General features: G+C 41.9%; 1 protein-coding gene across 7 annotated transcripts in view; it reads left to right on the top strand.

Moving 5' to 3' along the window:
• enox2 (ecto-NOX disulfide-thiol exchanger 2) overlaps positions 1-26,598 on the top strand; it is a 190,503-nt gene that overhangs the window by 115,033 nt on the left and 48,872 nt on the right. For all 7 annotated transcript variants that reach the window (XM_030395828.1, XM_030395829.1, XM_030395827.1 and 4 more), the window contains one exon: positions 10,622-10,753. In XM_030395828.1, coding sequence (XP_030251688.1) covers positions 10,636-10,753 — 118 coding nt within the window. In that variant the 5' untranslated portion in view covers positions 10,622-10,635. The remainder of the gene's footprint in view (positions 1-10,621; positions 10,754-26,598) is intronic.

Genomic DNA, 26,598 nt, shown 5'->3' with positions numbered 1-26,598 from the left:
CATCTGGTTGAAGCAGCTTGTTTTTATGTGTATCACATAAATTACCGGCTCAGCTCCGGCAGGATTCAAAGCCACGTTTCATCTCTTCCTTCTGCGCAACTCACTTTAAATGATCAAATTGCCAATTACCTCTCTCCTCTTTGGATTGTTGTTCTGGTAATAGAGTGAGTTTCCTCACATCTGTACCACAGCATGTATTGGATTGCATATTCACAAATCAGTATTTATTGATGTGACAGCTTGGCCATCAGAAGAAATATCTCAGATTTATAGCCCCCGCCGTCGCTCCCCCCTCAGAACAGTGAAATAGATGCTGTGCATCATTTGCGCATTAAAACGAGAAGCTTTTTTTTTTTTGCTCAGTAATGAGATCTGTTGGACTTCGGGGACACTGTGAATGTGAGAAAGGTATTTGAAAGAAATGCACATTTGCCTACAGCGTGGAAGGATATTTTAACCTTCGTACGGTTTTATGTGGTGTGTCACTGGTTCATTGCGCATGTTTGGGTTAATAAGCCAGCAAATGACTAAAGAGTTTAATGTTGTATAATGCTTCGGTAATTCACCGTGCATGTTTCAAATTAACAAGCCCTACAAATCAAAACGAGATGCACAGACTAATTCCCGCTCTGAGTGTTGGTCTCGCAGATTTCCCAGCTGTGTTGCGTTTCACTCCCAGGTGTGGCGGCAACACACGACAACAATCAGCTCCTCTGTAATTGGGCACTGCTGTGGACAGACGGATGTCAGCAGCCGTCTCAGTAAAGTTGTTCATTAAAGTAACTTCCTGTCTCTTCGAGCTCATCATTCTCACAGATTAGTAGCAGCTGGTTTGTTGCATCATTAAGATCAATGCTACGATCAACATGCTCCTGCATTCTGTCAGTCATTTCGCTGCTTTTAGAAGTCAGGAGTGTCTTTGATGAGGATGCGCTCAGTATTGATGAGTATATTATAGCGTACCTTCATGTACCCGTGTATGAGGGTTGTGTACATGTGGGTGAACCCGCTAAAAATAGATGATTGACTCCAGTGGACGGTGGAGTTCGCCTCTATGTTTCTTTTTTTTTTACATTTGATCTGAACAGACTTAAAGCCAGGGAACAATGTCACAGTGGTCTCTCTTTCAAACTCAACGCCGACTGTGCGAATGTTGAGCGCTGCTAGAGCAGAGATGGATTGAAAAAACCACCCATGAACAAATGTCCAAAACTTAAACGGCCATCACAGCATTGTGCCAGAAAAAAAGACGGAAATCATGACACAGGATTTCTTTAACAGATGGAGTCAGTTGATGTGAAAATGCAGGAAACAAATATTTCTGAGCTCTTTAAGAACTTTTCAAGAGTACAGATGAACAGAATTACTTTTAATTAATTAAAATGTGAAACAAGCTTCAGCAAAGCAGAACGGCTGTTTTAAAAGGTCAAAAGCAAACTTTGAATTTCAGGAAGTTTTGATGTTTTGCATACTTAATTTGGGGTTAACCTCGTCTGAATTCCTTTACGTAATTATTATAATGTTATATAACATCAATTTAATCTACAGCACTGTTTATAGAACCAGTTTGGATTCTGGTAGACTGGATACAGATTAGAGATGTGAGTCTTTACTGGCCTCAAGACTCGATTTGATTATGATTCAGCTAATGGCCGCCTTCAATTCATCGCACGGGAGCAATGTCACAACCTAACTTTATTGTCCAGCAGAGGCCGGACAATCAGCAGCCAACATGAGCTGCAGACCCTCGATTATGCTTTATGTCCACACCTCCAATAAAGATGTAGTTTTGCATTGATATGATTGATTCTCTCAGAGAGAAAACAAAGTAGCCAGCAGGGGTCATGTTTGAGATGAGAGACAGCCCAAATAGTGAAATGATGGAAGATGTGCCATCTAAATTACATTGTCTGCTGTTGCTCAGGAGAAGTAAATCCACTGGTTCTGCATCAGAACTGGATGCACTTCTCTGCAGCCCTTCAGTTTGAACGTGATCCAATCTGATTTTAAATTGGTTCTGCCAGAATCTAGTGGGTTTATACCTGGGAGCCACCCGCCAAATCAAACCGAAGTGTCACACGTTTTTCTATCGCCACCTTCAACCATCTAATCACTCGCATTGTCCGAGCGGAGCATTCCAGCTGCGGTACAATGTGGCCGTCGTCTATCTGAGGCATTCAGATGTGAGCGCTGCAGAAATCTCACAAGGCAGCGCGTCAGCGTTATTGATTTCCTCACCAAACTGCAGTTTTTACAAACGTGGCACTTTACAGGCATGCCCTGCGTGTTGCATTAAAGGATTCCACAACCATCCTGACATCATATTATTTCGAATACTTTGATGGTATTGATGTGAGGCTGCAGCTCTCTTTGAGATCGGTCTTCTTTTTCTCTTTTTCATGCGCTTTATCTCCCATCCCTCTTTCTGCCCCCCTCAGATATCAGAGTAATCTGTTCTTGTCTGTCACCTCTCTCTGCCCGATAAGGAAGGGAAGAGCCATGCTCCTGTCCAGGAACGGATGTTCCTCCTCGACATCATTGACACAAACACAAGTGCCTCTGCTCCATTTGTATAAAAATAGCTTCTGATAAGGTAATAGAAGTTGAGGTTGTTTACCATAACTGCTCTGCCCAGGGAAGACTTCTTCAGTCGTAAGATTAACGCTGATGTCTGCCGTGCCTCCTTTTCTTTTTCTCTTTCTGTAAAAGACTCCAAATTCATCTATCAGGAAAACAGTAGTCATATCAAAGGTTTATAGCTCTGCGGCGTTTGATGTGCTCCAGTGTTGCATCAGTCTAATCATGCAGTATTTTTTAAAAGAGCCCTCTTCAGCATTTGGCCGTTTCGAACCGAGCACTGATCCTCATTTGGGGAATTGTAATTAGGCTTTTAGCCGGAGTTGCTGAGCGAAGATAGTCGAAGTCAAGACAGAACAGCTTTAATTTGTTGTCTTATTGTGTCAGCAGAAATATTCCTTCCGTCTCTATGTGAGGATGAATGTGAATAAGGACGATTTTCTCCCGTTAAATGTAAATATTGTAGCATGAACAGAATCTTGTGGTGGGTGAATTTATGCCCCTGTGCCACCTGTGTGTTAATTGATGTTGCTGCAGTGCCAGAAATATTTAAACATAATTATACTGTCGGTCATCATGGGTCAATACATTATAAAGACATATTTCTAAATGTGTAGTCGCCCTAAAATTAAAACCAGTAAACTCAGCTGTGTATTGAAAGCAGGAGCCGTGCGTAGACAACATGGCCGACCTTGATGTGTGATTGCTGACGGTTGCTTGGTGGTGATGAGAGTGACGTGTCTGCTTTTACTGATCAGCTTAAAGACTGACGAATGTTTGTGAAATGTTCCGGAGTGGATTCATTAATCAGGTGGAACAAGTGAAGAATTTAATTGATCGGATTCTGGAAGTTCAGATGGACAAATTGAAGAATACTTTCAGTCCTGTGGAGCAAGTAGAACTTCGAGCGCTCACAGGACTAAATTACGAGCGCCGCAAATTGATGCATTTTCATGAGCGCGAGCACCTGATTGGATCATTAGACGGGCTGGATCTGCACTGCTCTTGCAGTATTTTGTCGGAGTTGGAATTTCAGTCACCTCTGTCTTGAATTGGGTTCAGGTTAGTTTTTCCAATCCAATTTCAGGGGCGGTAATTTGATTTGACAACCTCCGCTTCTGCCACTTCACTAAAGCCGCGGTCACCTGTTAGTCACAAAGGCAACATATATTCACCCTCAGCCGTCAAAATTGCAGCATTGGATTTATTTGCAGTGGAAGCCGGTCCACTTCAGGTCATTTCTCTGCTTTTCGTCAGAGACTTAGTTTTATGATTACATTCTTAAGGCAGAACAGAATTTGAACGAGGCGCCGTCCCATTCAAATTCTCCGCGCAGGAGAGCGCCTTAGGTCGTCTCTCACCCAGTTTCAGAGGGTAACAGAATTACTTTTTTTCCATAACGGTATAAAACCATCACTCTTCCAGCGTCAGTAATAGCGTTACAGTCAGCCATTCAACAGGCGGGGCATTTTGTTTCACAATGTTTAGCCTCTGTAACCCTTTTATTGTTGTAGTATCTAATAAGATTACAGTCGGCTTAAAGGTACACTGGATTTTCTCTTGTAAACGAAGTTTCTGTGTGTACTCAGTGTTGTTCACCAAAACACAATGTGGGACTCAACAATTCCCTCCACACCGCAGAGCTGATTTTTCTTAAAGGTTATAGAGCTGCGTTGTCATCGACTTTTTGTTGAAAGCAGTCTTCTGCGTCCAGGTCTTTGCTGGCGCTTGATCGCCACCTATAGATCAGTGGAACAGATGTGAAACTGTCAGGAATGTCAATTTAAATTAAACCCAACCACCCAATTTAAAACTAACAATTTTCAGTGGATGTTGTGGACAAAATCTTGTGATGTTAATGTTTATTCTCACACATTTTCTGGAATATCAGTCTACTTTATTGAATAATGGCCTGATAAATAAGGAAACTTAATCGCATTGACGCAAATATCATACTGAAATCAATCAACGTTGGCCTAATTAATCCAAAAATATTAAACAGTTCAATGGTTTGTTTGATAGTAGGCGAATTAGTGTTTCATGCTCGGGCTTCAAATCCGACCCGTGGCCCCTTTGCAGCACGTCATCCCCCCCTCGCTCGTCTCGTCTCCGGTCTGACTCCGGCTTTACTTTCAAAATGAAGCCGTGAAAAAAGGCCCAAAGAAATAAGAATGAAAAATACTATTTCACAATATGTATCGTCCAGTTGTTGACTCATACTAACCTGTCAGAGACAAACACTTCAACAACAGACTAAACCACATTGTATACAAGCTTTTCAAAATAGTGTCTCTTAAGAAATGTTACAGAAATGTGTGCAAAATTGCGATTCTTCCTGATTTTTTGAATCGTGTGGTTTCCTTTTCCTGTAACAACCCACACGGATCATTACGAGGTGTGACATGTGGTCATCACGGATGCCGTCTCAGTTTCTCTCTGTTTTTCTGTAAATGTCCGTCAACCACAACCTTGTTGACAAATGTATCAGAATATTTTTTGAGGTGACTGAAAGAGAAATGAAGGCCAGTTTTCACTCTCATGACGCCGAGGTCTTCAGGCGTCTTCCTCCGTCTTTACGTCTTCACTTTGTTGTCTTCTTTTCTGGTCCTAGATGAGACGTGGTGTAATATAACACTCGCAGCCCTCTCTACTGTGCCATCCCTAATCACCAGACCCCTACCAGTTTTATCATAATTAACAGATCAAAGAAGCGGAGAGAAGGGCACTCATACATTATTAAACAGACGCTGTGTGTGTGTATGTGTGCGCGCGCTTGTGTATGTCAGGCACGTAGGTGATTGAAAAATTATATGATCTTTACAAGCAACTTTCTATTTTCAGCAGGCTTTGATAATCCATCAGAGATAAAGTCGTACAAATTGTCCTCTAAACATCTTACCGTCGCATTCTCCTTCGGATTCTTCTCACATTGCGATGACTTATTCTTCTGCTGACCCTGGCGTCGCCCTCCTGACCCACCTCGCAACACGCAGCGACAAACACATGCACACGGACAAACATTACAGCCCCGCATTCAGGAGGAGATTAAGGTCAAGGAGGCATCCGCTCTCAAGAGAGCAATTGTGCACCAGAGGCATTTCTTATTTTCTACAATGTGCTTTAAATGCGCGAGTATGGACACTTCAAACGTCCCTCCAGATGGAAAATGGCAGCCATCTTCTCTAATATTGTGTCTCGGGCCAAAGAATCCTAAAGTAGCCAGCAACAGTTTTATTTTCCCACTGGTTCGAGGACATGAATTGAATCTTAATTATGCTCATTTGTCTGCTCAACCACTTTGCGTTCAGCGATGACATTATATTATGCACTAATTGTAGGTTTCTCGCGGTAATGACTGTCATCGGGCCGCCGTGCTTTATTCAAAGTTCAATTTGATGCGGCCTCCATTTTCTACTCCGCTCTTTTGTCCGTCATTTTGTCCCGTCAGCATCACATCTGTCTATTAAAAGCGACCTTTTCTTCCTCTTTTTTTGTCTCCATCCCTCAGCTTTTTTTTTTCGCTGCCTCTCGAATATGCTCTCCAGGGGCTGTAATAAACCTGTAGTTAGCTGTTAAAACCATGTGCATTTTATACTAAATGGCCCCCAGCGCCTCTCTGCCTGCTGTTGGGGCTTGCGGCCAATGGGCCTTTAAATGACCTAATTTCCTATCGGCGTCCTGGGGGAGCTTTTAGGGGAGCTAAAAGCCGGTCACAGCCCGGAGAGAATGAGTATCAGGAAAGCTACGGGCTGGGTTGGACCTCAGCTGAATCAAAATTACCATCACTTTAATTGCCGCGGGTAATATCCATATGGAAATGTATCGCGGTGATACTGATGGTGAGCTGCACATCAGGTGGTCTCTTAACACCACTCGGAGTCCTATTTGTTAGTTTTTATCATAGTTGTTATGATCATCATCCTTTTTTTTTACTCTCACACTATCTGTGTTTACTGGTTTAGTCGATTATTTCCTCGCTAAATAGTAGAAGTATGGAAATGTCCCGATTATATGATGCATCGCTACAGAGATGGAGCATAATCGAGAGTCTGCAGCTTGTTTGTCAACTGGACAGTAAAGTTATGACTTCTGCCTCACTACAATCACTAATCACGTTAGCCATTTTCAACGTCTGCAGCCATGAATAATAAACTGCAAGCCCGGCTAATCAGCCAAGATATGAGGGGGCGCTGTCAACTTTGCCGTGGAACTCTGAGAGAGGTGTGTACAGCAGAGTCGATAGATCTTAAGGCTGCCATGTGAAAACGATATTATTGTAGATCGAAAGTTGCCATGTGCAGTAACGTCGATCGCTGAGGATGACATACACCGAGATGTTGATTTGGTAACTGAAGCCGACCCTCCACATTTGGACACTAATGTTGTCCTCCCGTGAGAAGAGAGATAAATGTGACCTCCACCTGTGGCTCTGCTTAAATCAGGCTTAACCTGACTTATGTATTTTGAGCCTGGCTCTACAGACTTCTACATTTGGACCTCTGTGTCACGAGGTCTTTAGCTACACACGATTAGATTGTTCAGTTTATATAATTAGATGTGGCATTTGCATGAGCTCAAGTTAAACTGAGCCAACAGCTGAACATAATTTGGCTTATTTTTATTTATTTTCTTTACTGACTGATGTGTCGACCTTGAAGTAAACAGTTAAACTGATGGGATTCGATTAGCCTCTTTTGATTCCATGCAGATGATTGGCTTCAAAACGACCAAGTGCTCTGATCCATGTTAGAAATATTTACCATCATTGATTCTCCCGTCGGGATCGTCGTCCCTGGCTCCTATTCCGGCTTTCTGGGAAGGTTACCGTATGTATTGTGTGTGTCTGGGTGTGTGTGTTTGCAACATGTGTTGATTTTTTTCATTTCGTATATTTATTTATTTATTTGAGCAGCTGTTTGTTATTCCTCCCTCAGCTCTTTGTATTGATGTGAACCTGTGGGGCAGCCAAAGCTGACTTCTGACCTCATGTTCACTTTTGCTGTACCAAAATCAAAAGCCCTCAGTGATTGACACACAGAGCCACAGAGCAGAAAGGTATAATTGATTCATGGAGGAAAGTGTGTGTGTGTGTGGGTGTGTGTGTTGGGAACATATGAGACAATTGAAGGCAGTCAAGTCGATTCAGGACGGGCAGCAGGGAAAAAAAAAGCAGAGTTAAGTCAAATGAAAAGAAAGCAGGTGACACAGGAGCTGGATAAACGAATGGGGAGCCGAGGAGGCCGACAGATGGAGTGACGGATGTCGTCATGAATGCAGATTATTTGTCAGCAGGGTCACAAGGCGGCTGTGGAGGAGTTAACTTGACCCCGGCATTTAACGGTACAATAAAAGTCCATGACCCTCGCAGTCATATGCACAAAGCTTTGGATATGAGCCTCACAATCGATAAGCACTCCGACGAGGAACAGATATTAATTCTGTTTAAATGTCTTCGGCAATCCATTGACCTCGGTGATTTCCCATCAGAGGCCGTGCGCTCGTGTGTTTTCAGTAGATTAGATTGGAGGACGAATGGATCAATTTATGGAACTTCACAGTCACACTTTTCTGAGCCGGCGAGGGCACGTCGTACGTCATTTAACCGATGATTATTTGTAGAGAGAATCTGACATAATGGTGTTTCTGTAATATGTATATTTAGTTTATTTATTTGAAAAAGCAGGTTAATGAACGTCACTATAATAATACTGATAATAATGACGTAAACATGTCCGATTTAGCAATAATGCAAATTTATATGTCTTGGTAGGTACCAAAAAGCAGTAACAGTACATAAATATTCAATATAAAATACAGAATACGGAAATAAACAGAATATATTTTATTAATTTAAACAATGATAGCAACAGTACATTTACTGGAATTTAAAGATTAAATAACCAGATGAGAGTCCTCGATAGGTGTGTGATAACTGACACTGACAAAATCAAAAATGAATAAGAAATATATTTATTTTATTCAATGGATACATTGAAATGCACAAAACACAACAAAAATGATCTAAAAAATAAATGTATGCATTAATTGATTTATAAAAATGTAACATAAATTGATATTTCAGTTTTAATTTCTCTCTGTTCTTATTTATATTGTATTAATTCACCTATTTATTTACTTGTATTTATACATTTATTTATTGTTAAATGTGTTTTCTTTTATTTTTTATGTTTGCTGCGTCGAATGGCAATTAATTTATTGAGCTTTTTTTATTATTATTTATTTATGATTTTTTTTACTTGGGCAGTGTTAGTCCTCCAACAATCTATTTGTAAAAGATAATTGTCAAAGATCAACAGATAATGGTCGATACTGGTCACTATAAAGTGAACATTTGAACTGCTGCTTAAGAAAGAAAAAATTCAGTGTTTATTTTAATGAACTGAAAGACTCGAATCTGCTCAGCGACTGTAACGCAGCGTTAATGACCTGGAAAAGAGACCATTTAGCAGATATCTCAATATTAGCACAACCAAATCCCAGAACCCTGCTGGATCCTGTGATGCAAAATATGAAGTTTGTACCCAGCTCTCATCATCATTGTTTGTATAAGCCGAGCAAGAGCAGTGAGTTGGACTGAGGACAGCACCTGTCAAACTCTGAGTGTGTGTATCCATCAGCGCCGCAGTTAATGTACTGTAAACTGTAATAAAAAAGCTATAAAACAGCTCACCACCACTCCTCTCCTCCTTCATTTTAAGTCCTCGAAAGTGTCCCCAGTTAATAGGGTTGTGTTCGTTAACAAGCCTGTGAAGTCCTCGTCAGCAGCATTATCACAGCGACGCACAGACACGGGCGGTTTTATCAGGCCTCTCTGTGGCGGCAACAGCAGACAGCTCTGAAATTAGCAGCTCGGAGAGGGAGGCAAAGAGGCAAATACCATTATTACACATGGCCAGCTGTGTCTGAACACCAGGAATACAAATATAGGCCGGTGTTGTGCAGTCAGACACACACACACACACACACACACACACAGGGAGCACAGTGTTGCCTCCACAGTGGGTTCTGCCACGGACCTTCTGAGGTGTGAAGTGTGTGCGCAGGGTGCAGCGCTTCTCGTTATTAACAGTGGTGTTGGCTTTGGCATGAGGAGAGAAGAGGGCAGCCTGCCTCAGCCAGCAGTCACAGCAATTTACAGGTCTGTCAGAGAGAAAGAGGTCGAGCAGAGGAGAGAATTAAAGAGCATTTAGAGCTGTGAAATAGACTGCAGACGGGGAGAATGAGCCGCTGGTGGATGCATGATGCGTTCATGTTGACTTTACTTCGGGGTTTTTATTATGGGGATCTAAATGTGTTTGTTTTATTATGCAACACTTGGCAGAAAACCGCGATTCTGGGGTTGTGAGTTTGGGATGGGGTTGTGTGTGTGTGTGTTTGTCATGCTAAGTTGGAGATTTTTCCAAGGTTTAGCAGCAGAGCGCCTGGCAAATGCCTGATAACATCAGGATTTGTGCTTAGTGCCATGATAATCTTGTTTTACGCTGTATTATTTTCTTACTCTGGCTTGGGAATGAAAGCTCTGATCTTTCACTGGAGTACTCATTGGGGTACATTTTGTGTATATATATGAATACATTCCTATTTTTTTATCTGCTAGTGCCTATATGGACAAGATTCAACATTTGTGCAACTGCTTTTTCAATCCTACAGCAGCATTTTCAGTACAGGTCAGTGAGACAGGAGGTGTCAAGGGGCCTCGGTGTTCAACCTCCGTGCACAAACTGAACAAACACCAAGATTAATAGATTCTAAATGACGGTTTTGTTGAAATCGTTCCGGTGTCGGACTGACTGCTGGGTCACAGTGGCCTTTCCTCTCCCCTCAGACAGAGCACAGAATTAAAGGAGTGATTTATAGGAAGGAGGCGGCTGGAGGTGATGGCACCCCACGCTGTTGAAAACAATCTTCTACCTCAGTCTTTCCCATAACGTGATCCCTCTTCTGGAACAACCGTGTATCATGATGATTTAGAGGTCACAGAAGTGATACTGACTCTTCTCTCCGTCTCTCCTTTTTTCTGCAGAGGGGATCTGCAACATGACAATGGACTCCAACTCCATGACAATGCCCATGTCGGACCCCAACGCCTGGGCAACGGCCATGAACAACCTGGGGATGCCTCCCATTGGAATGACTGGACAGCAACTCATGCCAGGTACCACGCTGCCAACCAGAGAGCAACCGACCCGTGACCACAGATGACATTAAAACCAGTGACAGGGAAAGTGATTAACATTGATCATTTGGTTATAATGCAATGTGCTGCTGTCAAAACTTGGGACTGGCGTTCATCTGGATGACAAGAATAGCCCATCCAAACACAGCTGCAGGCCAAATTCATCCACTCATGCCAACTGCACTCCCTGATGGCGGTGGCATCGCCCTCTGACAGAGATGATGGAATCTCTTTAAGTACATTTACCCAAGTACTGGACCTAAGAACAGATTTGAGGAAGTCAACCACATTTAAATGTAAACTTTAGTTACTAGTTACTTTGCACACTGTGTGCTGCATCGGAGCCAAAGCGCATTTAGAAAATTATTTAAAGATACAATAAGCTACAATTAATCAGAAAAAGGTTTAGTATTGGATACAGTAATCAGTTGGTCCCATATTATACAGTATTTGTTAGAATGATTAATAGTGGCATCTCTGATTCTACTGTAAAGATTTTGATTACTTGTTTTGAAATAGTGAGTCTGTTATAGGAGTGCAATGATTGACCAGTGGACTGATTTCAAAATCTGGTGCCTACATTACTCACAATGCCACTTAAGTACATATATTGCCAGTAAAAAAGACATTGATCAGATATGTTACGAGACTTTAACTCAAGTTCTATTTGTATGACTGACTTTCACCTTTCAAAAAAGTTCTATTTTATTTATTTTAAAACATATATCAGACCATATTGTCCTGCCCGGGGGGGCTCTGCCATCAGAGTGAGCAGTTGTTCAGAGGGGTGAACTTGGCCTGCAGCGGTGTTCGGATTGGTGATTCATTGCAAGTGGCATCCAGATGAATGCCAGACCCAAGGTTTCCCAGCAGCGCATTGCATTATAACGAAATGATCAATATTAATCACTTCACCTGTCAATGTACAATGAAACACTGGCAAACATACATTATGGGAGTATTTTTAGTGGAAATTGGTGGTATTTATTTACAGGCGTCCACTCTGTTTCCATTAGGATGCTGTGAGGCGAGAAAAGTGACATTTTGACTATTTTACTGATCGTAGATGTGCGAAAAAGCAAGACTTGTTTCTTTATTTATGTTGTAAAACGATTCTGGCTCTTTGTAGTATCATCACATGCAGACTTTTATGCGTTCACTTTTGTATTTGTGAGTGTAATGATCTGATTTTCTCTCATCTTATTTTCCAACCGCAACATTTTATGTAGATGTGTTAACTTTAAAACCGCAGCTTTAGCTCGTACCCGTCATGATAATTAGGTTCTATTTTTTTTTTTTTGCACCTTTAGCTGTTTTCCCCTTTAAGACGCAACAAACTACTGCGATTATTTTAAAAAGCAGATGTAACAGCTGAAGAAATTCAATGTAGAAAATCAGTCAAAACCTCAGTGAAGAGGAGTTCTTAGCTGAGGTCTCTCTTGATTTTAATTGACTTATTGTTCTTGTCTGTGAGGGTTTTAAGTGTTATTGGCGAAGTGGTTGAATGGTTGATTAGCAGCTTTGTCTTTGACTGCAGTAGTTCTCAGGAGCTCAGACTGTCTGCTGCTGTGGCTTTGAAGGTTGAGGAAGTGGATCCTCATATATGGCTGTGTTGGTCATTAAAAATATGTATGATGGAATAAACGGGATGAGCTGAGTCACCAAGATGCCATTGCTGTGCTATTCACAGTCTTAGGATGGCACACACAGACAAGTATCCGCTGTCTGAAGCTGATTTGACTCGGCATCCGTCGGGATGAGTGAAAAAGCAGCAGGGTTTGTTTTCAACCTCAAGACTCTCAGCAGTGACGGTTATGCCATTTCTTTTGCATCTGGATTTGTAGAGATCACCACATCATTGGTTTTATGCCCCGACATGTGTCATTTACATTTTCAAATTCTCCTTTGAAAAGTTAGGGGGTGTATACAAAAACAGCTCATGGCTTTTTGAAGATTAGGCTTAGGCACGATGAAATATTATTCACCAACTATAAAAAAAAAATTACAACCAACACAAACCAAACACTTTTCAGTGATTTAAAAATAAACAATAAAAGATAGAAATGTATTTTAGCACAATGTTTGGTTTCTCAAACTCATCCAGAGTGAACGATCTTCCCCGAGCAACTCATTAAAGGATCTTTGGCAAGGTTATCAGTTCAGTTCAGTTCATCCTCCATGAGTGAACACTCTTCTCAAAGAAATTAACAAAGGATCTTGTTGTTTATCCTTGTACATGTGGGAAAATTGTCAGGAGGTGCAGCTGAAGGCTACCGGTAAGCTAGCTGTGTAGTTTTTTTCTGGACATTAGCTGGAAAATTGCAAGTTGGCCTCACTTCGTCTCACTTTCTTCAACTTCTCACTTTCTTTCTCTGCCTTTTCAATCTGACAGACATGAAACCAAAATAAACCTCACTGACACTGACTCACATCCTTCACGTGTTGACATTCTGAGACTGTGAACTTTGGTTGCCAGTTACAGGCATTTTCCAAGCAATTATCCAGCTTTGTCAAACTCATTTCACCTCTGCTTTTGACAAACAAGGCAATGTGCAGACTGCCGAGCCGAGCTTCTCACCCTGAAATTACGAAATTAAAATCAAAATACTGTCACTGACATTGTAGTACACACTTACACTGGCAAGTTACTCTATGACTAACCTGTTCGCTAACAGCATGAACGTAAAGAAGCGAGAAGCTACTACCTTTTCTTTCAAAGGATCAAGATTCAACGAACACTATTTTGCAGGAGCACCACCGCTCCATTCTTGGTTACGTACCGGTCCAAGACGACGTGATTGGTTCAAAGACATGCAAACAAGCCAGAGCATTTTTTCCCCCCCTTTACCAGGATATTAACTGGTGCAGCCAGACCTTTCTCCAGCGCTGGCACAGTGCAGCGGAGATCGTTCTTTCTATGTGAGACTGTAATCATTGAAACATCAGGTTATTGGTTTCAAAGAGGAAAAAATGTGTTCATTTTATTATTTCTGCTGTTACTACAACATCAAGGAACATCTTGCAAGCACTAGGCTGAGCTTGTGTATTCTGATCTAGCGCTATAATATCCAGCCTTACCGATCACTCTGCTATCTATAACATAAGGTTCAGTCGCACCCTCCCTCTCTCCGTCTCTGAGGAGTTATTCTGCCGTGTCTTTCCTCTCTCCTCAGTAGAAAGCCTTCCCCTAAAGCCTTTTTTATAAATCACTTCCCACTTCTAAGCTGAAATGCACTTTCATATTTGAAATATGCCAGGCTTGTGTGTGCACGTGTGTGCCTGCTTGGTCTTCCAAATGCACTCCTAGGGAATCACGCACACACATAGTCAAGCCTGGCATAATTCAAATATGGTAAACAAAAGCCTTTCTGCTGAGGAGTGAGAGAAAAGACACAAGCTGTAGGGGAACTTGAAGAAGAAGAGCTGAACCCGCTGCTGGAGATGAAGACTGGATGCTGAAGACAAACACACACCTATGAAGGAGTGTGTGTTTTCAGATGACGGTGCCAACTTCCTCCTCTTGGACTTTTATTTGCAGCGCTTAAAGGCCTTTTTACAGCCGACGTTTTAACTCGTAAAAGCAGGAAAAGCACAGGTGTGACTAATATCATTAGCGATGGCTCTGTTCCATTTTAAGAGTATCATTAAGGCATGGCAGCGTTACAGCATGCGCAACACCAGAGCCCTCAAACTGGCACACGTGAAAAGAATGTCCTTTATTAGTGAAGTTATTAGCCACACCTGTGTTTGGAAAGGTGTAAGAAAACTGCTCTTCCGCTTAATCAGACCCAGTTTTTGCCCACAGTCATACTTAATACCAGATGCACATACAAATTTGTTTTGGTGGGTTTGTGTAATAGAGAGGAAAATTAGACATTTTTTTTCCCAGCAGTCAAGTTGACTTGTCATAGCAGGAAAACCAATTTTGTTAACAATTTCTCAGTTCCATCAAGTCTCCCAGTAAGCCATTCAAGTGACTCAGTATGGACAATAGCAGGATGCTGAAACTAGCTGACTTAAATGGACTGCAGTCAGTTTTAATGTTATCAACAACGCTTGTGCTTTTCCTGCCATGACAGGCTGTAAAAGAAGAAGGTTAAAAGCCCTGCACACCCACACAGGTGTTTTCACTTAATCTGACTGACCAGCGTGGCAGTGCGTTAGAGCTCTGTACTTTTATTGTTGCGGACCAGATCACTCCGTTTCTACCGAGTACGTGCAACATTTCTGTGAGGGAGAAACTCAGAGTTGCTCTTTTTCACTTGGTCACTGGCTGTGCTCACAATTTAACAGCATGCTATTTCTTAAGCGAAAATGCTACGTGAGATTTTTGTGGTATTTCCAGAACCTTGGTAAGTAACCAATAGAATGTACAAACATACCAGGAAGAGTACCATTGGTTAACTGTTATCAACTCCAATATTAACAGTAGACCAAACCCACTGACACAGCCTCCATCTTTCAGTGCGTTTACATGACACTCGAGAAAACCGAATTGCTGCGTTAGTCTGACTATGATTGGATTTTTAAGATGCATGTATACACCTTAGTCTGACTAAAATCGGACCGGATCGGATTTCTCATAGTCGAATTACACCACGTAGATTATTCGATTGATAGTCGCATTGACTCCTGCATGTATACGTTTCCAGCGGATCGGATCGGATTTTGCGTTTTGCGCAGGCGCGAGAATTTTCCCCGGGGCCATGAGCCGGAAGTAGACGGACGGCGGCGGCGGCGTCTTTCCTCCGAAATCACCGCAAGAAAGAGCGCCATTGTGCATCTGGTTTGTGTAATTATCATGTACACCTTATACGAAGTGTACAAAGATGTAGCTTCGTCTCGCTCTTCGTACGCCATCTTTCTTGAATGCCGAGGCAGCTGGTGACGTAAAGAGGTCAGCCGGAGGTGGCCCCGTTAACACTAGTTGAAATGGGCACAGCGCCACCTATCGTACCGGGGTATGACATGCTTTCGGCAGTAATTCGATTTTCTCACCGGCATGTATACTCGGATAATTGCAGTTGTCCGATTGAGCAGCATAGTCGAACTATGGCTGTAATCTGACTAAGCTGTGCATGTAAACGCACTGTTTGTCACGTTCACCTCACACTGGAAGAAGTTTCACTGAGCCATGAGACAACTTGGAACAGTTTTGTGCCTGCAGAGGTGATCATTCAAGGGTTAAAAATACAATTTAGCACTACAGCAAAAACGTTGGGTTTGATTGCCTTGAACAACAGGCTAATCACGAGTCAGAAACTGAACTCTATTCACAAACTAAACCAACAAACAGTCCTAAACTGGTGAGTGCAGTTACTCCAGTGCAGCATGAACGTGGCATCAGGTTCAAGATTGATGTTATATACAAATGAGGTAGAACACGGTGCGATTGATCCCACTCGAACAGGCGAAAACAAAGCAACAGAGTGAAGTTGACGTCAATCAGGCACAGTCTGTGCGCGCCCACACGGTCCCGAGAAGAACTGTAATCAGGCAGATTAATTAAACTATCCCATGTGGGTTTACTATGGGTGTGTGGGGTCTTTAAGCCTCAACTGGGGTAATTCATCACGTATCAGAGGCGTTGATGAAAAGGGAGGAGACACAGGTTAAGAGGACAGCTGTGGATCACCTGGAATAACAGCTGGTGTTTCCCTTCCTGTCCCCTTTTTCTTCCCTTCCTTCCTCCACTCCTCTTCCTCCTTACTCCCTCTACAGCCTAAATTACCCAGCATCTCATTTATATCTCATTACAGCTGAGTCAGCCACTGTAACCCACATCAGAACACACACTGATCATTTGCTCTGCACTGAGCTGTGCTCCTTGACACACTTCGACTGCACTGAGTCACACTGAAATCGTCATCTGGACTCAAACAGCACATTATGCAACCCGCAGGGGGAAGACAGTCCAACAGCTGACATGTAATAACATAAAGCATCAATAATGTAACCATTAATGCATTAAGAGAGTGCGTTTTTCTCTCGTATGAACAGTAAAATACTTACGATATGTACATTTCAGAGATGTGCTGCCGTTTTATCATCTCTCAGTACACGAAAGGGTTTTTTACATACATTAGTCAGAGGCCTGTATTTTCCACCCATGCATTTTTCACTTCACTCAAGCCACAACATTCCTTGTTGAACCAGAGGAGAAATATGTAAGTGGGAAGACACCCGCTTACGCACTTTCCTCCAGCTCGTAAAACACGTAGATTTAAGAGACATTAAAATGATCACATAAAACATTTGCACACAGACGACCTGGACTCAGACGATAGCGCCGTAGCTTTAAAATCGTTCAGTGGTCAATATTCAGAAGTTTAAGTTTAGTCTGTAAATTTTTCCATGCCGTGGGAGCAGAAACTGTAGCCAGAAAAACTTTCTTTTCCAGTTCAGTCGCAAAATTTCCATAGAGGGAGGCCTCATTTCCATATTTCAAGTTTAAGAGAGAAGCTGAGTAAGAATGAAGTTTGCCAAGAATGGCGCTGTAAATAAAAAAGTACCATCGTCTGAGGTATTGTGCACATAAAGCAGACCACTTCACTTTTGTGTACAATACAATGAGGAGTACAGTAACTGCAGTTTTTAATAAATCTCAGGCGGCCAATGATAAATGCTACCCAGCGTGTGAAGACAGTGAACCGAGACAGTAGAGCGGCACTCAGCAGAGCGCATACCTCCGCCAAGATTCAACCTTTGTCCCTTTATCTGGATCCGCACTAAGAGATAATGGAGTCTGTTTTTGGGCTGGGACCCTGCATCCAAGTTAAGTGGAAATCCATTTTGTAGGTAATGGTAGAAGTAAACAAACCAGCCAGCCAACGAACAACGGACATGTGCAAAAACATAATCTCCTTGGCAGAGGTAATAACAGGCAACGAGGTCCACGAGGCCACCAATTTCCGTTTCGTGCTCAAAAGCGTAACATGTTCAATATGCGCCTCAAGACACAAGTGGTCGTTGATTAAAAACCCCAGTAGATTTCTGGCACATGGCATCATCATGATTCTTTTTTTGCTTTGTCATTCTCTCTTCACTTCAGTTCAGTTCCCAATAAAATCCTCTGAGCACAAAGCTCCAGGCACATGCTTTCTCATGATGTCACACAGTCTTACACTGTCACGCAGAGCTTGTCCCCAAAGCACCTCGTGCCTTCCAAGTACTCCAGGTGGATTAGTTATCGATTCTCCATCATGACTGAACATCATCTTTTGTTTCACCTCTAAACAACAGGGGGGGAACTCAGTGTCACTCTCTTTGCTGTTTGATCTTACAGCGTGTCTATGCACGTGTATGACTGGTCGTATTCTTCTTGCATGAAGGTTTAAGTGGGTTTTTATGCGTCAATTTTCTGGCAAATTCATCACACGAGACTGCCTGTGCAGGAGTGCTTTCATTACACATTAGGGTTTGCCTCTGTTTCATCCACTGTGAGCCTGGGATGTATTTCTTCACCACCAAGTCTTTCCCTGCCTCCAGCCAAGTGGATTTATCCAGACAGACAGCTGGATCAACAGACCATTGTGGGCAGAGCCTTCAGCCGAGTGCAGCCTCACAAAGCCTCGATGCAAGTCTCCAATGATGACAGTTTTATTTCTATAGATGGACCGGGCAGTGGTTGTGTATGGAAGAAAGTTATTATTACATGTTTGTATAAATGAAGTGTTTGGATAGAGGGAGAGATTGGACTCGGGCCATAGGCGGGAGTCAGGAAGTTTGTATTCACTGTGTGGTGTTGAGAGGAGATTTAGTGGTGAAGCTCCTACTGGAGTTCGATGGCACCTCGAAGTTTCTCAATGTCTTTTCTGATTTACATGTATTTATGTTGGATGTCTTGAATCATCTGAATAAATGATCTAAGGATGGAGGCTTTTGTCTTTGGAACGATTGTAAAGCCCTCTGAGGCGAATTTGTGTTTTTGGGTGTATAAATAAAACTTACATGACTTGTATAGTTCAATGTCAGCAGCAGTTACTGACTCAGTTGAAAGTTAGCAGAAAGCTCCTTGACTTTCTGTACCAAAAGTTAGTGGGTTCAATTCTGGGTTGAGACTCATCCGCCATCCAAGTTTGGTGGGAAATCCGCTCTGTAATTTTCATGTGACCGACCGACAGACTTGATTGCTCAAAACAAGTTCAAAATAACCTCCTTGACTCGGGTGATTAATGTATTAAGTCCAATAAAGCCATGAGCCAGAGTATGAAGTGAAATGTCCCCGCTCAAGTTGCCAAGCAAGTGAGGTAGGGCTCAAGGGGGAAGGGTCAAAAGACAGGATGGATAATGAAGAGTGACAAACGAGGTAAAAACTCCAGCACCACTTGACCCTGATGAAGGCCACAAGCTGAAATGCGTCAGTCTGACAGTAAAGTTCTCTACCAATGGATTTTTGACCTCTTCAGTCGTTTTCACTTCTCCATGCACTTTGGAAGCAGGGCACAAAATCATAACACTTACTAGCCATTTTTGTGGCAGAAATGCCTTCTTTTCAGTCACAATGCCAGTTACCTGGTCGGTGGAGTAGCTTTAAGCTGTTCAGATGAGAGGAGGAACACAGAGTTCTTGGAACAAATGAGACCTAGACTGGGTGAGGTGAGGAGCTGAACTGAAGGAATATGACCCGTATGTTTCAGGGGTGGAAGGGTTCTGGCATATCTCTGGAGGAACAGCTTTCTGTATCGATTGTGGTTTTCTTCCCTCGTAATAACTGCAGCTGCAGTCGGAGCTGTTGGTTTTTATTGTTATGATCGCACTGTTCATTATCTGTGTCTGTTGTAGCGATTTGGTGCCATTCTGCAGAGCGTGTATAGAGCCAATGTAATACATTGGCCCAGTGGGGAACACAGAAAGTTGATTAAGTAAAGCGAGTGTAAATATTACGATGACCGTCTGTTCAAATTCAGGCAGGTTCTAACAGTTATGGAAAAACCTGAAAAGTGGCAGCAGAATTTCCCCTGGTCACCATGAATGAATGATCAATGAGTTTGTCTTGTTAATAACCAAACATGACATGGAGTCTGGTTAGAAGTGGATCTGGTTACCTTTGAATGAGTTCCACCAATAGCAACATTACTGATGACCTGAATCTGTTGATTATCCAAACTACGACAGCCAGCAAAATGGCTCTTCAGGTGCTCCAAATGTGTTTTATGTCTTGAACAATACATTGGGGAAAAAATCATGTCATATGGTTAGCAGGCCCAAAAACCTGGTAAGTAAAATCACAGATATGGTGTGAGAATGGAACAGAAATTTCAACAGCAGGAATCAACATCTGGTTTTAACATATCTGACATTTAACAGAGACCGAGAAAAGATCCTTTTCCAGGAGCGTTCACCATGTATTTCTCCTCATCAATGTTCTCTCTCTAGCACATCCAGGCCATAAGTGGAAGCAGATGGGAAGCTATAGAGTTCCTCCTCTATATTCCTATCAAAACTCAGACCTCCCAAGATGGATTTTTATTACAGAAGACACTTGACTGTATGCATTGTATCACTGTTTCTGGACATTAAGCCAGTTTTCAGTACATTTGGCTTTGATTGAAAGACTCCGCCGCTGGTTCCTAATGTTTTTTATCTCAAAACGAAGCAGTGACTTCTTTATATTTTTTAAGAACTGTGACATTTGTTTAGAAACGTGCTCTTAAAGTCTGGTTCTGATCCCAGGTTGCGGGTTTTACCTATGAAATTGTTACATTTGGACATTTTTTTTGGAGACCTGAAGTGGTGAAAGTATCAAGCATTTAACTTTATTGAATAGTTGCCAACTATTGAATCAATCCTCAACTATTTTGACATACTGATCAACCTTTTTTTCACCTTTCTCTGGCATTTTAGAATATATTGTATTGCCTTTCCAAAACCTGTAAACAGACAGCATATAACCAGCAGATGACAGTACAAAATCAACAAGACAATAAACAGTCAGCGCATCAAAATAACATCAAATGGACACTTTCACACATTAGAAACAAACAAGACAAGGCCAAACATTGGGAGACTCATCTCATCTCAAACACTGTAAGATCAAGCACATGTTCAAGACAAGAATATTAAACAGGGGTCAGTCAGGTGTGATGGAAGGTTTCTGTTTCTTGTAAAAACATTTTTATTCCCCGATCAATACGTTTTCTTCCTTAGGGTTTTCTGGCTATATATTCCAACATTTTACAGATCAGACTATCGATTAATCAAGAAAATAACCAACGGATGACTGGAAAATTAAAATAATTGTTAATTCTGCTGTATCTCTTCCATCTTCTCATCACCATTTGTGACCATTTAAACTCCCAAATTGCACAACACAACATGAAGAGCCCTTAAAACGCCAAACCACCTCCCAGTGATGCGTAGCGCAAATATTGTTCACTCGTTTTCTTCATTCTTTTGTTCGTCTGACCTTGAAGGCAAAGTGTATTTTGCAAACAAATAAACTGCACAGCGGCCCAGTCCCTGCATGACATCTGAGGCATGTGTAATAGGCTTCTCCGATAATAATAGATGTCTTTTTGTCACAGGAATGATGCGTTTGATTAGCGATTTTGGTTTTCTCCCTTTCTGACTCGAAGCTGCTCATTGAGGAAAAAGGAAATTGTGTGGAAATAACAAACACATCCTTGTTTTCATCACTTGTAGGGATTTGGATTTAAATTAAGTTCCTTGAACCTTAACCTAACCTTCAAGCACAAGTCTTCATTCTATTCGGTTCTCACAAAGCTTTCAGACCCCGCACCATAATTGGGCTCCTGGGTTTGAAAGCCCACAAACAAAGAAATACAAAAATAAATCATCTACACACTAAAATGTAAGGCTTTATGTCGTGGGGTCAAGCATTTTGGTCCACACAAAGCCATCAGACCCCACATGGAGAGCGAGGCTTCAGGGTTTGGGACCCCAAAAAAAATTATATAAAATCCACACACATTCTCCACCAAAATGAAAACCATTTAGTCTTTTTACTCACATGTATTTGCAAAGTTATCAGAACTAATTTAGATGCACATTCATATGCATGAATACACACGTACGCACACACACACACACACACACACACACACACACACACACAAACTGACCCTGGAGAATAGATAAAGCAGACTCCAGGGACAGACGACTGTTCTCTGAATAAACAACCACTCCTTTGTTTGCTGCATCCCACTCAGTCCTCATCGCTTCCCTACGGTTGCCACAAACCCCTTCACTATTGTACACAAATACACACATACACACACACACACACACACACACACACACACACTAGAATAACTTAGTGTTATGGCTCATAACTAGCCATCTAAACAGTGCTTCTCTTCTGAATTGGAAGGGCACAAGACCTCCCCCCCAGATATGATCCGAGGTCCTCTCATTTTCACACATTAGCTCACCTGGATTAACATCAGGAAATACATTGGCAGACAGTCCTTTCCTTTGCCGTAAGCGTTTTCCAATCCTTGGACTGAATGTCGTGTCCCTTTCTGCTGACTGCTCAGGAGCTGCACTGGTAGGATGCCAGAGGTTTTTTGGCTGCATGTGGGTGGACAGAGTGGATATACTTTGGATATACAGTACGTCTAGGGAGGAGAAAAATAGGGCTGCAGAAATGGGACTTTCTGACAGTTCCCCCTATCCATAGCAGCTGTATTAGATTATAGGCTATGTTTTCTCAAAGCTGGATTCGTCATGGAGATCTGACTATGGAGGTGTCAGATAAAGAAGACTGATTTTTTTGAGGGCGACATAAGGAAGCAGATTCTTATTTAGATGTAATGGCATAAGCAGATGGAGTAACGTTTAGACGAGAAGGTTTTTTCTCCTCAGCCCTGTAAGAAAAAATGTTCCTGCGATAGTACTGAAGTCGTGAGACGTTGGTATGAAAATGCAAAAGAGGGTGACTCTTGGCAGACTTTGAGAGAGGCAGATTTCAGCCACTGGTAGGGTTCCAGGTGGCGTGGCTAGCTCGCCTCATTAGAGAATATTATCCAGCATGCCTCGTAGCAACCTTCCCTCCAACCCCCCCCCACCCAGCCTTGACTGCTTGAAGGGACGTTTACCCTGGAAATGAGAGGGGAGAAAGACAGGAAGGGGAGAGGAGGATGACATTAATAGCCAGCAGCTTCACACAATCAAATGTCTTCTTTCTTTATGTCTCTCTCCTGCACTTGCTGATTGATGGGCAGCTCCCAGTGTAATTACCTTGAACAAACCTCTGGGAAATGGATTGTTTAACGTGAAAAGGTCGTAATGCAGAGGAAATAGAGGTACTCTGCAGGGTTGCGTGCACGTCCAGTCACACAGTTCTTACTGTACAAGGACAGGGAGTCAGCAGGGGAGATGTTTGTGAATGTGGTTTTCGGACACGAAAGAGAATAAGGATTCAAACAAGCATGGTAAAAAGGATCAGACAGATGTTCAGCCATGTGGGGGTGGACCCAGCCCCGGGTTTCTATTGTTGATCTTCTTCAAGAGAACCCTTCTCTAAATCTCTCCTTGAAGTTTCCACTCTCCTTCTTTCCGTCATTGAGTGGACAGCGTGTTGGCAAGTGGATGCATGCTGTATCTCAGTAACACTGTTTAATGTGCATCATGTATTGTCTGAGAATATTGTTTCTTTTCAAAGAAACTGCAACTGAGGATTTATTGTTCGCAGTTCAGTTTTCTACAAACCGCAGAAACGTCCAAGGTTGACATCCAGCAAACGTTGCATATTATGTTTTTAATGTATGCATATTAGATGACTTTCACATTGAGAGGTGGGGGGATGGTGGTGGAGTTATTACTGCCCACAGGGCTGCTAATGGGCCGACCACAATTCGAATATTTTTAAGGACACCTGAAGTTTTTTCTGGCCTCTTTTGTGGTGACCAAAATTGGCTATTTTTCACTGGAATTCATACCATCTCCATCCGTAAACGTTGCAACCAAAGCAGGTATTTTAAGCCGACCACATCTCGGTCCTCCTCCAACAAACAGAAAGTAATTGGTTTGCAGTTGATATATTTTCTTGTTTAACCTGTAAAATATTAAATGACCAGCGAAGCCCAAGGTGACGTGTTTTAAACTGTTTTTTTGCTCAACCAAAAACTCAAAGATGGTGAGTTTAATTTTCTAAAAGAAAACCCCAATAGTCACATTTGAGAAGCTGCTCAAATTATGACTTCAATGTTTAATTGAGCAGGGTTGAAATGTGTTTCTGTTGATCTGCTAATTAAGTAATGGATTAATCTTTCTGGCTTTCCCAAGCACTTTACCGCTGGAGTCATCCGTGTCCATTTGTACAACTGAAGAAGCTTCCCTTCCTTTTTCTAATCCATCCCAGGTTGGTCTCTAAATTACCATTCATCTAGTTTACTGGTTGAATAAATTAAACCTCAGTAATGGTCTCATAGAACTATTCAGTGTCCAATCGTGTTCTCATTATTCAGCGTGTGCTACTCTCCAGTGTTTTCATTGAAAATGAAGTATCAATCCATTGTACGGTTATAATACCTACACCCACAGTGCTTAGGTATTCAGAAGGGTCTCTCTCTGTTGAACTAAATTTAAATAAATCTGAAGATATTTTCAGGCCCGCTATTGTTTGTGCCTGAACCCACAGCCTTGGCTCCCGTGGCTTAGACACACACTATATACTTATTTCTAACCATTTACTATTCTTTTGCCACAATAGATTATAGGCAGCGGTGAAAGTATTCAGATCATTTCCTTTAAGAAGTACTCTACCGCTGGAAAGATGGCCCTTGAGTAAATCTGGGCTGTCTGTGCAGTAGAGAGACCCAAATGTTTTTCTAAATTGGTGCGACATGACCGAGGAAGCCTGAGAAAATATTAAGTAGACAATGACCAGGATTGTGGTTCATATTTGATCAGCGCTGGGTTGTTTGTTCTGTGTTTTTATGAACCTCTATTCTCACAGTACAGAAAACAATATGGCAGCAACTTCCTGGTTACGATCTGTCTCTATTGCAGCTAAAACAATATGCTAAAATATGTCTCTGGAAGCATTTTTGAAAGGAATTGGCAGTGTAGTAACATAATCTTTATAGTTTATCAGCGCTGCCTAGTTAAGACGGTTTGAAGAGGGATCAGTGAGACGCCCCTCACTCGAGCCAACTATACTCTTTGTGTCCGTGGATGTGCACTTACAAAATGTACAAACTGCCAGATTACACGTTTCTATAGATCTTTGCCAGCAAAAAATAGCGAGGGGCTCTGACATTGCTCATTGGCATACACTGCCAACATTTTTGTGATACCAGGGTGGTTGAAAGATCAGCAAAGTTCCTGTTCAAGTTTAATTAGAAAGAATGTTTCTGGCAGCAAGAGTCCTGCAAGTAAGTGAAAGTTATTTTCTTGATCATAAAGTGGTGAAAGTTGTTGGTCTCAGGTGATATGGATCTCCAATCCAATGGTGTTCAGATTACCGTCACATATGAGTAACCAAAGCAGGGAATGATGAGCAGGATCTGGGCAATTTTGGCGTTGAAAAAAAGTATTAATTGATTAAACTGTTGCAGCTCTACTGAAAAGTAATGAGTCCCAAACTATACCAACAATTGCTGTCAAGTAAAAGTAATGGAGTTCAAAGGTAAGATGATGCCTCCGACATGCAGTGGAGTAAAAGTATTAAACATACAGTGTCAATACTCAAGGAAAGTACCTTAATTATACTTAAGTAGTGAAGCACTTGAGTAAATGCACTTAGTTACTCTCCACTTCTGGTAATAGAAAAGGAACTTGAGTTATACCACTGACAAAACTGACGAGTATAACAAAGCTTGGCGTTGGTTTTTACTGCTCACGTTCTGAACTCAGATCTGTTTTATTAAACGATTAGATCAAATATTCAGATGGTTCTCTACTTTCAATAAAGTTACACGTCATTGAGTGGATTTCTGGCCAGATGCTTCGATGTCCCGATAGCCTTTCGAGTCAACAGTGTAGGATGGCTGCTGTTTCACCTCTCGCTGTGTTTGATGTCAAACAGGTACTGAGGGACAGTGGTTCTTTGTTGTTGCAGCATTCTTTGAAGCCCTCGGATTTGTTGTAGTATCAGCTGAAACAACCGTGATGTAGGAGCCCCGATGACCCCCTCACCCACTCAGCCCTGCAGCGTTACAGATTAGTTGTTGCTGAATGGAGCTGCCCGACTGCTTCTCCTTTCTATATTTATGAAAGTGCGAACCCAGTGCTCAGTGGCAGCACCTGCTTATTAACCTCATTCTACCTTCACATGATCGGCCACAAATGTAATTCAGGATTGATTTCAAAACCTTATTGATCTCCTGTAATGCCGCTTTTGGACCACTGCCTGGCTTTTTTTTTTTTTTTTGTACTGTGGCATTTTCACTTTGATGGTTTATACCGCCGAGAAAAAAATAAAATAGACGGGGACAGGCAACAAATTCAGCTTCAAACCTAAAACATTGCCATTACACCGAATGCACCTTTATTGAAGTAAACTCCCAGGATGAGAGCTATATAGTAATTTTCCCTCGGAAGTGCTGGATACCAAGGCCAAAAGAAAACATCCCTCCCCTCCACGTGACACGAGTTAAGATCGCACCAGCAGTTAAATGACTAAACCCATAAGCGGCAATATTATTCACATCTAAAGTCCTCGGCTGTGGTAGAATTTGCAAAAAACAATTACATCCTGTGCCTTTACATAAACGCTTTTCCTTGACAGAAAGCCTCATGAGGTCAAGAAAAGATGTGACGAAGAATTCATTAGAGACAGGGACTCCTCCAGATAAGAAAGGAAGCATTGAAGGAAGCACCTTTTTTTTTTTTTTTTTTTGCGTTTAGAAAATTAGACC

This window comes from Sparus aurata, chromosome 18, assembly GCF_900880675.1.
Source record: "Sparus aurata chromosome 18, fSpaAur1.1, whole genome shotgun sequence".
Taxonomy (NCBI): domain Eukaryota; kingdom Metazoa; phylum Chordata; class Actinopteri; order Spariformes; family Sparidae; genus Sparus; species Sparus aurata.
Note: the sequence above shows the minus strand (reverse complement) of the source record. Positions and strands in the feature narration are given on the sequence as shown.